Here is a 14,196-nt window from a genome sequence, read left to right on the forward strand (position 1 = left end):
CCGACAGGCTGTAAACTATTGTTGTCATGCGTCGTCTGTCGTCCGTTACAGAGTTTTCAATCGTCTTCTTCGAAACTACAATTCCAATTGACTTCAAACTTGGTATACAGCTTCTTTATAAACAACTTCCAATCTGACTCAGCGGATCTACTGTGTGGTGTGCCCCAAGGCTCTGTCCTGGGACCAGTCCTATTCTTACTCTATGTCCTCCCACTTGGCCACATTATCCGACAGTACAGTGATGTCTCCTATCATCTATTCGTGGATGACATCCAGATATACTGCTCCTTTAACTCCTCTGAGCCCCACAAACTGAGTTCCTTAATCAACTGCTTGTCAGAGCTGAAGCAGTGGCTAAATGATAACAGCCTCCAGCTGAACTCCAGCAAAACTGAGACCCTCATCGTTGCCCCGGATAGTGCAATCCCAGGGATCAAACATCACCTTGGAGACCTGAGTTCCTCGGTAAAGACAAAACTGAGGAATCTGGGTGTCATCTTTGACCAGGACATGTCTTTAGAATTCTACTCCAAACAGCTAGTCAAAAACTGTTTCTTCCACCTACGCAACATCTCCAAACTCAGATCTATGGTGTCCACAAATGAGCTCGAGATGATTGTTCACACTTTCGTATCTTCTCGCTTAGACTACTGCAACAGCCTGTTTACATGCTTAAACAAGAAGGAGCTGGCCCGTCTACAGTTTGTCCAGAACTCTGCTGCCAGGCTCCTGACCCGCACAAACAGGAGAACCCACATCACTCCCATCCTTAAATCTCTCCACTGGCTCCTGTTCTATATCGTCTTCATTTCAAAATTCTTGTGCTAACTTTCCGGGCCCTACATGGCCAGGCCCCTGCATACATTGCTTCCCTGATCCAGCCCTACAGCTCGACTCGTAGCTTGAGGTCTTCAGGACAGCACCTGCTGATGGTTCCACGGACCTGTTTTAGCACACGCGGTGACAGGTCTTTTAAAGCTGTGGCACCACGTCTATGGAATGACCTGCCTCTACACCTACGGTCCATGGACTCTGTAGAGAGCTTTAAGAAACACCTCAAAACCCTCCTGTTCAAAAAGGCTTTTTAGTCTCCCACCTGACCCAGGACCACCACAGACTGACTACACTCTATGTATTCATCATAACGTACTCCATGTGTCACCCCCCCCCCCCCCAGTCTCTCTATATCTCTATCGCTCTCTCTTTTCTCCTCCTTTACTCTCTCTCTCTCTCTTTAACCCCAACTGGTCAAGGCAGACAGCCATCCTTCAGGAGTCTGGGTCTGCTCGAGGTTTCTGCTGTTAAAGGGAAGTTTTTCCTCGCCACTGTCACCAATCACAAGTGTTTGCTCCTGAAGGATTCTGTTGGGTCTCTGTAAACTTAATTTGATTCTGATTTGAATTGATAAAGCACTTTGTGACTCTGTCTGTGAAAAGTGCTCTATAAATAAAATTTACTTTACTTTACTTTACTTTATGATGATGTCAGCAAAAGTTAGTGAAATTATTTGGATCCGGATCTGATTCTGGATTTGGTGCGACTTGGAAAAATTCCCCCATTATAAGAGATAGGAAGTGGATGGATGCAATAACTCAGTAAATATAAATGATATCCAGTGTAAATTTCTACAGTCCAGCCCTGATGGGGAGATGACCAAAACATAATGTCCACATGCTGATCAGGATCTTCTTCTGGATCCGGGAACTTACGGAAAATTTAACATGGGCTCTTATGGGGAAAACATTTCAATCGTCTTTTTCTCCGGAACTCCAGTTCTGATTGACTTCAAACTTGGTATACAGCTTCTGTATGATGATGTCAACACAAGGGATTGAAATTTTTTCGATCCGGATCTGATTCTGGATTTGGTGCACCTTTGAAAAATTTACCTTTTATAACAGATAGGAAGTGGATTGATATGATAAATCAGTATCAATGATATCAAGTTGGAATTAGAATTTTTTACAGATCTGATTGGAATATGAGCAAAACATGGGCTATCTCTGTTATATAATAAATACACAGAACTGGGTGAGAATAAATGGCACCTGGATACATTTCCCAAAGCTTTTAATTTGGCCGGTAAGCTACAGGGCCATTGGTCCTATTTTTATTAGTTTTCGTTATTTTCTAAATGCTTAGTTTTAGTTTAGTTTTAGTTTTGTCGTATTCAAATAAATCCCAGACAGGACTCTGCTGCTTTCTCCCAACTTTAGTCTCCATGTTTCCAGGTAGAGTGGGGACCAGAAGACGACTGGAAACCACAAGTGACGAGAAGTGATGGACCGTTAAATATCATACGGTGCCAGCAGCTAAAATTGCTTGAGGGAAATAAATCTATTTCGTATCAATCCGACGTTGACAAAGATGCAAACGAAGGGAATTTTATCCATAATTTTTATACGTTTTAGTTAGTTTTGTAAACACACAATACAGTTTCAGTCAGTTATTGTTTTTTTCTTTTAATTATAGTTTTTATTTATTTCAGTTAATGAAAATGTTTTTACAGTTCTAGTTTTCGTCATTTCGGGGTTTTTTTGTTGTTAACGATAATAATCTTGCTACCTACAGACATCCAGAAAAGAAAATTCCAAAAATTATCAAATGTGGAACTGGGGGTAATTTTTGAAAAAAAATTTTTTATTTTTTTTTGATACACCCTGTATAGTATAAATATAGTGTAAATGTTGTACAAATATAGTATAAATGTATTATTTTTGTCGTCTTATGTTGATAATTTGCTCCAGATCTTTGCCTTTGTGGGTGATTGTGTTGTGTTTTTATGTGTTTTTATTCATTTCACCCCTTTGCTCAGACGGGGAGGGGCTGGCGGAGCTCCTTCGTGGACGCCGTTCCCGTATGGCGAGCCACGCCTCCAGGCTGCGGCTGGAGGACGAGGCCCTGCAGGAGGAGAGCGAGCGACATGGAGACATGGTGTTGGTGGATGTGGTGGACACCTACAGGAACGTGCCTTCAAAGCTGCTGCAGTTCTATAAATGGTAATGACTCCGCTGTGTTTCCAAATGACCTGAACCCCAGAGGAAATCAGCTCAAATGGAAGAGGGGAAGCGTGTCGTTCCCGCAAAACCACTGGATGTGAAAATCACAAGTGCACTCCCTCAGTCAGAGGAGAATGTACAGCTATGAGTCATCAGGTTCAGATCAGAAACACACGTTAGAGTTGAACGAAGGCTGCAGATTCCCTTTGATACGTCTGAGAAACACTGACTCTAATCTGAACCTGAAGGCGGACGATGACGATTACATCAGGACCAAAGATTCGCTGACACTTCAACAGCATTACTGTGGGTTTCATCCAGAAATGAACACATTTCACAGTAACTCAGACTCTACTTCGATCAAAGCTACACGATGGAACGAAATATAGGCTCCTTTCAGATGCAGGGAAATGTGGTTCAAATCGGATTTTTGTGTCCATATGTGACCTGGATCTGATCTGTTAAAGACAGTCTGAACAGCACTAATCTGACCCAGACCACTGTCATATGTGGTCCTAAGTCTCACCCAGACCACTTTCATATGTGGTCCTAAATCTGATAGTTTCTAATGTGACTTCAGTCTGAACATCCAGGTCGCATTTATCCGACCTTTATGTCATTGAACTGCAACAAATGTCCCGGTTGTTGGTCCTCCATATTTCCTTCTGTAAACACAGTGTGTGTCTGTGTGGTCACATATTCCATCAGGACCTCTTTAGTGCATTTGAGTCACTTCAGGGTCACATTCAGTTCAGACTCAAAATTGATAGAAGTTCAATGTGGAATCTGATGGAACACAAAAAAGTCGGATTTCACCCAAAAATCCGAATTGTGCATTAAGACCTGTGTGAACGGAGCCCAGGTCTGGGTTTTGTAGCATAAGAAAGATAAAAGAATAAAATAAGAAATAGAATATATAAAAGGTAAATAGGGTTGAATAAAAACTACCATAGAATATACAAAAAAAAGAATAATAAATAAATTCTTAAGATGTACAAAATTTCACAGTATACAGCAACAGTACAATTAACCCTTTATAGTTCACTCATAGAAATACTCTGAAATTCACAATTTCAACCTCAGTGTTTGATTATATATTTTTATAGTTATTATTACTATTTATTACTATTATGAGTCTGCATCCTGATAGTCCACCTAAGTTTCATTGTACATTTTGTGTAATGACAATAAAGTATCTTATCTTATCTTATCTTATTGGAGGACAGAACAAGACTTTACTTTTTTTTTTTTTAATTAATATGTAAAAAAAAAATCAAGGTCAATGAAGTTACCATATTTGATCCCTTCTGTAAGTGATAAAAAAATATGTATGTATGCAAGAAGTATATACAAAAAATACAAGAAAATCACATGTAAGGTGAAAGGAACCTGTATTTTTGAACATCAGAACCTTCCTTTTGTATTCCCATTAGACCCTCATGCATGCAGGTCCAGACCCTTGTCCACAACCACATGATCCCTTTGAACATCATTCCTTACATTAGTTCCATTACTTCATGGTACTGAACAAAGTAGGTCCACTCACTGTTAATGCACAGGTGGACCTGACAGACCCTGGAGACCACATTGGACCTGACAGACCCTGGAGACCACATTGGACCTGACAGAGCCTGGAGACCACATTGGACCTGACAGACCCTGGAGACCACATTGGACCTTACAGACCCTTGAGACCACATTGGACCTCAGACTGGGGGCTCACTGGAATTGGTGCTGTCGCTTAGCAGAAATTACCAAAAACAGTCACTTGCTCGATAAAAGGTTAAAGTGATTAACACGTCTGTAGATTATTCTGATGAACATTATAATAGATGTATTGACTATTATAATAATAATAGTCTAATAATAATATAATATTAGAATAATAGATGTAATATCTGCAGAGTATGAACCTCTGATAATTAAAGGCAGGTCATTTGATGTGTTTTTTGCTGATAATTTTCCTTATAATTTGGAAACCACACACTGAATATGTTCAAGGGAAGTTGGCATGAAGCACTGCTGTCCTGGGAAAAACAAGGCGTATCCTTAAACAGAACGTACCACATATGTTAAACTGTGTTGAACTGTGGGGGAACGCATATAAAACCAATAATCAAACTATATATACAACAAAAAAAGGCCATTAGACTGGTAAATATAGGATACAGAGACCAGACAAATGAAGTTTTAGTTTAAAACAGCCCGCCTAATATTTAAAGCAAAATATAAATTACCTCCAAATAAAATGCAGAAATAGTTTTCAGACAGAGGAGGAGGAAATTGAATTTACAAGAAAGGATGAGTTTCAGTCCCTGGAGTGAAATGATGGAACAGTCAAACAAATGAATTAAATCATTTTAAAAGAGTTTATAAAATACAATGTTTAGATAAATATAAGGATGAGGAAAAGCAGTTTAATCCAGGACGATAATGTCAGTGTTTAAAGAAAGAAATGTAACTATTGTTTTGTTCCGTTCTTTATTTAAACAGATTAACTTTGTGTTTAAATATTAGTTAATATTATACACTGCTACTTCGTTACAAACATGGCAAAAAAAGCAAATGCTAACATGCCATAAAATAACTGTCAATGTTAAACATGTTTGAAATTAAAAAATCTATCTAAATATGGCTAGCTGTTAGCTTGCTGATTGTAAGCTAACAGCTAGCTAGCATTTCACCATAATGTAACTAATAAGTTGTTAATAGCTTGTTAACTTGTTAGCTTACAAGTACTAAGCTAAAGTGATTAACCTTAGCTGTTATATACATTAATTTTTATCCGTATCTACTTAGAATTAACAGAATGTTAGCTAAAAAGTGTTACATTAGCGTTGTTCATAGGCTATGTGAGTATATGACTGTTATCTGTTAGCATGCCATTTGTAAACTAGCATTAACAGCTAAGAGTTACAGCTAGCGTTCCACCATAATGCAATAACTTGATTAATACTGGGCAAGTATTTTGCTGTTGGAATCACTAGTGCAGTCCCTGAGTCGGAGGAAAATGTACAGATGTGAGTCATCAGGTTCAGAACAAACACTGGACCGAAGCTTTGGTTTGAAACTGTGTGTTATTTACTTCCGTCACCTCCTGCCCTTTATTCTCTGTGGTGTTTGAACTGTGAGATGAAGCAAAGAAAGACAAGTTCAGATTTAATTAAGGTTGCAAATTCCCTCTGATAGGTCTGTGGGAAACGCTGACTTTAATCTGCTGCTGAAGACGGATGATGATTGTTACATCGATGTGGACTCGGTATTAATGAAGATTGACCACAAGGGGCTGAAACGCAGCAATTTCTGGTGGGGGAAGTAAGTAGAAGTGTACCACGGCTTGTGTTTGTGCCTGCAGTCAGCTTGTGTTTACAGCTTCAGTCTAAGCTAAACAGAGCGATGATGATGATGATGATGATGATGATATAACATTTATTGTCAGAAGGAGACATTTTTCTGCATCTCAGCGGCAACATTTACACCATCACAAAAGACAGATTTGTTTACCATAACACTACGGTCTTGTTAGACTATGGGAGTTCAGGGGCCAAGTGAGCCGGACCAGTAAAGTAATAGTTAGTTAGTTAGTTAGTAGGGCTGGGTAAAAAAAATCGATTTGATTGATTTTGGATCGATTTTTTTTTTTTTTTTTTTTTTTTTTTTTAATTTTGTGTAATCGATTCATGGTGGATGGGATCGATTTTTCAGAGCAGGACCGCGAGTAAATGACCCGGAAACTGCCGATGCGGAAACACGGCCGGCTCCGTCTCGCGAGCCCCTCCCGGAGATTTGGTCATGCTCACGATGGTCCTGGCGCAGGAGAAACGCGGAGGAAGGGTGGGAGGTCCTCCCAGCCTCAAACTGGAACCTGCAGTGTGGAGGAACTGGCTGGCAGAGGCGGGTCGCGGAAGCCAGTCGTTCTAGAACTATTAACTTGGGTCACCTGTGGCTGAGGGCGGAGTTAGAGGAATATATGAAGCGGAAATCATGAAGCCCCGCCCACCCTCCCCCTCCAGTGAGTTTCTTGTACCAAGGGCCCAACATGAGTCTGTTTCAGGGGGGTTAAAGCTGGTGTCAGTGCCCCAGGGTGATAGTAATGTGCCTAAGGCTGGAAGCACCAGGTATAAAACAGAATAAAGATGACGAAGAAGTCCGTTCAGATCCACTGGAGAAACATGGACATGTTTGTGTCCTGTTCATTATTTCAGAGCAGATTCATGTGTTTACTGATGAAATGTCATATTGATTTCCTTTCTAATACCAATACTGATTCTGTGTTGCATGGCTGCAGTAGTCAAATAATCAAGTTACAACTCAAAATTGTACTTTGGTATCACTAAATGAATCTGAATCAATCAATTAATACTGAATCGAATCGAATTGCAATTAATCGATTCAGAACCTAATGAATCAAAATCGAATCGATTAAGGAAATTGGCCATGATACCCAGCCCTATTAGTTAGTTAGTTAGTTACAGTCATATATGCCTTTCAAACAACAGAAGAGAGAAATAATACAGTTTGACTGAAAAAGACTCTTATTAATGCTGCCTACTTCACACAGGGTTTCTGCAGGTCATTAAAAAGCATTTAAAGTCATTAAATAGATTTTGTGAAAATTAAGGCCTTAAATGATGTTAAAAAGAATTAAATTCTATGTCCAGAGGCATTAAAAAATTAAATACACTTGATAGAAAAAAGCATTGTTATTCACGATTTATTTTGATTATATAAACATTGAATAATTTTGATCAGAAGTATAGTGTGATGATTGACAGGTGGAACCCTTTAATCGACTATTGTTTACAACCGATACACAAAGTCGCAGCTCTGGATGACTGGAATGCATCGTGCTGTGAGTGTGTTCATGCCGTGGCAAAAAAGCAGAGGGAATATTAGCAAATGTGGGAAAAATGGGAAAATGCAGGTTTCAGCAGAAGTGATTGGAGGAGGAATTATCCAGAACATGGTGAAAGCCTGTAGACGGTAAATGTATAAAACTATATATAAAACTGTATCTGCAGTTGGACATGGGCATTAAATATGTTTAAAGTGGCATCAAAAAGGGCATTAAAAAGCATTAAATTAGATATACTGACACCTGCAGAAACTCTGTTACAGCTTAAGATACACAATACAAGGTGTCAAGTAGAAAGAAAAAATATATATCTATATTCATATAATTTTCTTTTTTCAATTATAGCCAACATATGTACAGTAGTGACACAACGGTTGGAAACAGGCTAGTGTGTGGTTAATTTTTATATTTACCTGTAATAATGCACTCACTGCTGTGTGACTCATAGAAGAACATGACAGCGCACCGTTTGTTTGGAACTATTGAGGCTTACACGCAACATGTGATCACCGTAGTGGTGACATCAAAGCGCGTTGCAACTCTCTCTCTCAATGGCTCTGGAGAAAAGTATAAAACTGGGAAAAAAAACCCAAACCATTTTCTGCTTAAATTAAAGACATGTCATAGTTTTCTACACATGAATCACAGTGTGTTCTGAATAATACTGGTACGACTGTAAACTTTGGACCAGATCCACCACAGGATTACGTGGCTTTTACACTTGATAAGATGCAAAAGTATAGGATGTAATTCTTAAAACAGCCACAAAGTGTCATGTACAGGGATGTAAATGAATGAATATGGATATATTTGGTGCAAATTCAGCTCCTTAATGGAACACAAACCATCTAATTCACAAAAAACAGCGCAAATAACCATCCAAAAATTTGATCACAGATACTTAAAAGTCCAAACATCCATCGACTGCTTTAATCACAAACACTCCCTTTAATAAACACAGAATGTGAGTGTAAACAGCTGCAGAAAAACAACATTAATGAAGCTCAGATCCCTGTGATCCGGTGTTAATGAAGGTTCATCCCTTTGGAGACGCTCATGATCAGGACTAATGATAATAAATCCCACAGATTCAGTGACACCTCAACAACAGGACTGTAGTTTTCATCCATAAATGAACATGTTTCACAGTCACATTAACACCTGTCGATTATTCTGATGGACATTATAGTGCATGTAATATCTACATAATTAAAATACATGAATGTTGGTTTGTGATTGTAGAGAAAACTGAAAATCTGCTCATTTGAAACAGGTAATTTGATGGTTTTTGCTCTATAATGTTCATTATAATTTGTTACAATCAGCATGTTTGTGTTAGAATAATATTAGTGCAAAATCATTAGTGAATTGTTCTTACAAAATAGTAAACCTAGTGCAAACGCAGCACAAGTCACAACATTATAGAAGTATATATATCATATATAAGCAACAGCATATATGTACAATTATACCTATTCATTATGGATTTGTTCTTTGGCGTTTGTTTTATCCAATAAAAGGCTAGTGACATGGATAAAACACAAGTGAAAACACTATTTACATAAACCTGTTTAAGACAAATGTTAATTAAATACAGTTATTTAATTAATTCATAGCCACAACATCAACAGAAAACATTACATAATACATTTCTCAGTGGGAAACGAACAGAATGTTAGCATTTAGCATTGGACGCTAATGTTAGCTATGCTGTTAGCTTCCTGGTTTAAGCTGACATTGCAGTGATTTTTTATTAGTAATAAAGATGTAACACAATGTTCATTAAAAAAACTGTCCAACTCTGGACTCACTGACGTTCGTTAAATATTGTGTCTGTACCTTTTCTGTTAGCTTAGTGGTAGTGACTAAAAATGATTGTTAATACTAGCTGTGAGCTCACCAGCTGTAAGGTAACGTCACACAATAATTTTTTATCAGACATTAAATAAAAATGTAGCACATTGTTAACAAAAATGTTAAAATTTGAAATTACTGACTATATGTATTTCTCCTGTTAGTTTAGTGGTATTAAGTAAAAGTTATGTTTAATGTTAGCTTTTAGTTTACTAGTCGTAAGCTAACAGTTACACCATAATGTAACGATTTCATTCACTTTTATTGTGAAAGTGGTTTGTCTGTTAGCTTTTAATTTTTGAGTTCTAACTTAAAATGATGATGATTTTTATCAGGATCTACTTAATATTTAACACAATGTTGGCTCAGATGTGTTACATTAGCTCAGCTAGTTACTGTATAGGCTATGGATTTGACAGTGATCTGTTAGCATGCTAACTGTAAGCTAACAGCTACCACTAAGATGTGTAAGGACACTGAAAAGAACATGAAGGTAATTTACTGCTATGTGACAGAAAAGGGTGTTTTTCTTCCGTTTCAGATATTTCTGTTTCTACTGCAGTCTACATCCATACTAATAGATTTTTGTCATAAATTATCCTCCTTTTCTGTTTAAAATCCTCCTAAATCTTACACACTTGACCTTTTTAACTGTCAAAGATTCCTGTTTTGTTTGTTTTTTTACTCTGTATGATTATTTATTGAATAATGTTGGGTTTTGGACCAAAAACACATTTGAGGAGGTCATTAGAGGCTTTAAACACTGATGGATATTTTTCATTATTTACTGACATTTGGAAAAGCAGTCATCTAATTGAGAACGTTAGCAGGTGACTCGACAGCGGATGGAACCATTAGTGTTGGTGAAACGCTGTTTTGTTCTGTGGCTGACGTGCACTGAACCGTTAAATATGACTGTGAAGAACAGTGGAATGGAAGCGTCAGGTGAATGTGTGTTATAACTCTGTGTGTTCTGACCCAGTTTCAGGCAGAGCTGGGCCGTGGACTGCATCGGGAAGTGGCAGGAGCTGGAGTACGCCAGCCCAGCGTACCCGGCCTTCGCCTGCGGCTCCGGCTATGTCATCTCCCAGGACCTGGTCCAGTGGCTGGCCAGCAACGCCGGGAAGCTGAAGGCCTACCAGGTACCGCACCCAGTATCATCCAGTTATCACCCAACATCACCCAATATCATACAAACTTCACCCAGTATCATCCAGCATCACCCAGTATCATATGACAGATGGTCAGAGGATGTGGCGTCTGATTGCATATGATGTTTTTAGGGAGAAGACGTGAGCATGGGCATATGGATGGCAGCGGTCGGACCACAGAAGTACCAGGTAAACAACCACAGAAGTACCAGGTAAACAACCACAGAAGTACCAGGTAAACAACCGTAGAAGTACCAGGTAAACAACCACAGAAGTACCAGGTAAACAACCACAGAAGTACCAGGTAAACAACCACAGAAGTACCAGGTAAACAACCGTAGAAGTACCAGGTAAACAACCGTAGAAGTACCAGGTAAACAACCACAGAAGTACCAGGTAAACAACCACAGAAGTACCAGGTAAACAACCACAGAAGTACCAGGTAAACAGACCTTCAGGCCTTTCCAGTCTGAACCTAAAGCTGTTAAAGCAGGTGCACTTTTCACTTCATCACTGGAGCAGCTGCGTTTGTTTTGACACATGTTCAGTCTGAGATCAAAGCTGTTCTTGAAGTGAAATTTGGCTCCGACACATTTTACCCACAACGATCAGATCAATAGAACAGAAAGAGCAGAATATACGATCAGAGCCGGGAATTAAAACGGACACACGCTTCAAACAGAAACAGCCACGTGAGCCACACCCAGGGGGCGTGGAGACGCCGGGCTGCCTGTTGTCATGGCGTTGTGGTGGTGTTGTGTTGGTGTTGTCATGGCGTTGTGGTGGTGTTGTGTTGGTGATGTCATGGCGTTGTGGTGGTGTTGTGTTGGTGATGTCATGGCGTTGTTCTCCTTTCTGACGTTGTGGTTCTTGTGTTTTGTGGTCATCAGGACCCCGGTTGGCTCTGTGAGAAGGAGTGTTACCTGGACATGTTGTCGTCTCCTCAACACTCGGCCGAGGAGCTGCACCTCCTCTGGGACCGGAGGCGGAGCTGTGGAGACCCCTGTGGATGCCCCTGGAGCCACTGACCCAGCCCCCAACAGGAACCTCATCTGGTCCAGGACCTGGAACTGGCCCCTGATCCAGCTCCTGAACCAGTCCGTGATCCGATCCGGGTCCTGGAACTAGACCCTGATTGTGTCAGGGTCCTGGAAGTGGCCCCTGATTGTGTTGGGGTCCTGGAACCGATCCTTGATCTGGTCTGGGTTCTGGATCTGACCCCTGATCCAACTCCTGATCCGGTTCAGGTCCTGGAACTGACCCCTGATCCAACTCCTGATCCGGTTCGGGTCCTGGGACTGACCCCTGATCCAGTCTGTGTCCTGGGACTGACTCCTGAGCCAACTCCTGATCTGGTTCGGGTCCTGGAACTGACCCTGATCCAATCTGGGTCCTAGAACTGACCCCTGCTCCTGCTCCTGCTCCTGCTCCTGCTCCTGATCCAGTCGGATCCGGTCCGGGTCTTCTCTTCCTTGCATCACTGTGGGTAAAGACTCACTCGACACTCGTCTGTGATTCAACGACTGGTTCCAGATTTAATGGTTTAATGTTAACGACCTGCTGATTCGGGTTCGGGTCGTTAATATAAACACACGTTGAAACGTTCGTAGCTTCGGGACGTTCAGCGTCACCTTCAGCTGTAGCTTCACTTCACGACTTTTATCATCGATTTATTCCGTTAAAATCTGAGTGAAATGTTGTAATGGTTTTATTCACACGGAGGTCGACGATAAAAGCACATTTACAAAAAAACGAAGTCTGTGAGATTTAATTCACAAATAAAAAACAATATTCAGATGAGTTAAAGTTTTAGTGTCTGTGGTTTGTAAATTAGAAACTAGATGATAAATTATTTATAAAAGATGGAAAAAGGACAGAAATGAATGAAAAAGTGATTTAATGAGATGAAAATGAGACAAAATCAAGGTAAAACTGGTTTCATGTTTATTATAGTTTTTAAATATTTAATGTTGTGAAACCAAGATTAAAAATATGACAAACTTTTTAAAATAAGTTGAAAAAAGCACATAAAAACTAATGTTAAGGTTTTCTTTGTTCATTTGTGCATATTTATGGTTTATTTTGGTACATTTTTTGTCATTTTTATTTATTTTTTTTATTTTTATTTATTTTTTTTACTTTTGCACATTGTCATTTTCGTTCATGATCTTGATCCTTTTGGTCATTTCCTGTTACTTGTGTTGATTATTTTGTTCATTTCTGTGTTTTTTTTTTTTCTTTTTTCACCTTTGTCATTTTTGTTGATTATTTTATTCAGTTTTAAATGTTTTGTTAAACTTTGCAATCTTTTGCCGATTTGTTAATTATTAAATTTTTTAATATTTTCCTTAATTTTTTGTCATTTTCGTTTATGTTCTTGATCATTTTGGTCATTTTTCTAGACTTTATTTTTTATTTATTTATTTTTTAAAGTTCCTTTTTCATTTCTTCTGGATTTTACAACATTAAATCAAATATAAAAATGGGAGCGATCAGACTTTATTGATCAATTTGAACATTTTAATTCTTATAGATCCTCTTTTATTGATAATTAAACTCATAAATATTTGCTGTATTTTCTCCACTTTTCACTCAGGACGTGTTCATCATCTCTTGTGTCTGATCTGCCCGTTGTCATGGTAACGGTGTGTTTGTTATCGTCGGTCTCCGTGGTAATGTCAGTTCAGAGGGTCATCGTGTACAGTTCATCCTGGTTCTATATGATCATAATTCTAATAATAATAATGATCTAATTCTTCTGATCCTTGACGAGTGTTGGGGTCGTTTGGAGGAAGCGGTTGATGCGCTTCTGTCTCTCTCTCTCTCTCTCTCTCTCTCTCTCTGTCTCTCTCTCTCTTTTGTAAAAGGACGGTCCGTCTCTCTCTTTTCATGGTCTTTGTAGTTTTGGGACCTGCTTTTCTCCTCCAGTTTCTACTGTGTCGTGGTGTCGGTGCCGTGGCCTTAACTGTTTTTCAGGCTTCATGTTCATATTTGACAGAAACAGAACCAACTGGGACGAAGAAGCGAAAACTGACCAAGACTGTGAAACGAAAACAGAACACTTTTATGACCAAGAAACGAACCAATAAAGAAAACGAAAAATAAAAAAAAAAAACACCTGGTTTTATTTGTGGAGTTTGATGGATGTAAATACAGGAGGAGGAGGAAGAAGAGGAGGAAGAAGAGGAGGAGGAGGAGGAAGAAGAAGAGGAGGAAAAGGAGGAGGGCTCATCATCAAATACTAACACAATGTTTCAAAGTAAGTCCTCCTCCTCCTCCACCTCTCGTTCCTCCTTCTTCCTCCTTCTTCCTCCTTCTTCCTCCTTCTTCCTCCTCC

General features: G+C 39.3%; 1 protein-coding gene across 5 annotated transcripts in view; it reads left to right on the forward strand.

Moving 5' to 3' along the window:
* Positions 1–12,659, forward strand: part of b3galnt2 (beta-1,3-N-acetylgalactosaminyltransferase 2) — a 34,947-nt gene extending 22,288 nt beyond the window's left edge. Inside the window, exons 8-13 of one of the 5 annotated variants that reach the window (XR_003937563.1) lie at positions 2,816–2,999; positions 6,189–6,314; positions 10,691–10,850; positions 10,992–11,048; positions 11,750–12,034; positions 12,107–12,659. Coding sequence is in view for 1 of the 5 variants with exons in the window: in XM_030156669.1 (XP_030012529.1) it covers positions 2,816–2,999; positions 6,189–6,314; positions 10,691–10,850; positions 10,992–11,048; positions 11,750–11,887 (665 nt within the window). In the remaining 4 variants the exon portion in view is untranslated. Of the gene's footprint in view, positions 1–2,815; positions 3,000–6,188; positions 6,315–10,690; positions 10,851–10,991; positions 11,049–11,749 lie in introns of all 5 variants that reach the window. The other 4 variants (XR_003937566.1, XR_003937564.1, XR_003937565.1 and 1 more) reach the window with 4 other exon arrangements.
* Positions 12,660–14,196: the final 1,537 nt, after the last annotated feature.

Source organism: Sphaeramia orbicularis, chromosome 15 (genome assembly GCF_902148855.1).
Source record: "Sphaeramia orbicularis chromosome 15, fSphaOr1.1, whole genome shotgun sequence".
Classification (NCBI taxonomy): domain Eukaryota; kingdom Metazoa; phylum Chordata; class Actinopteri; order Kurtiformes; family Apogonidae; genus Sphaeramia; species Sphaeramia orbicularis.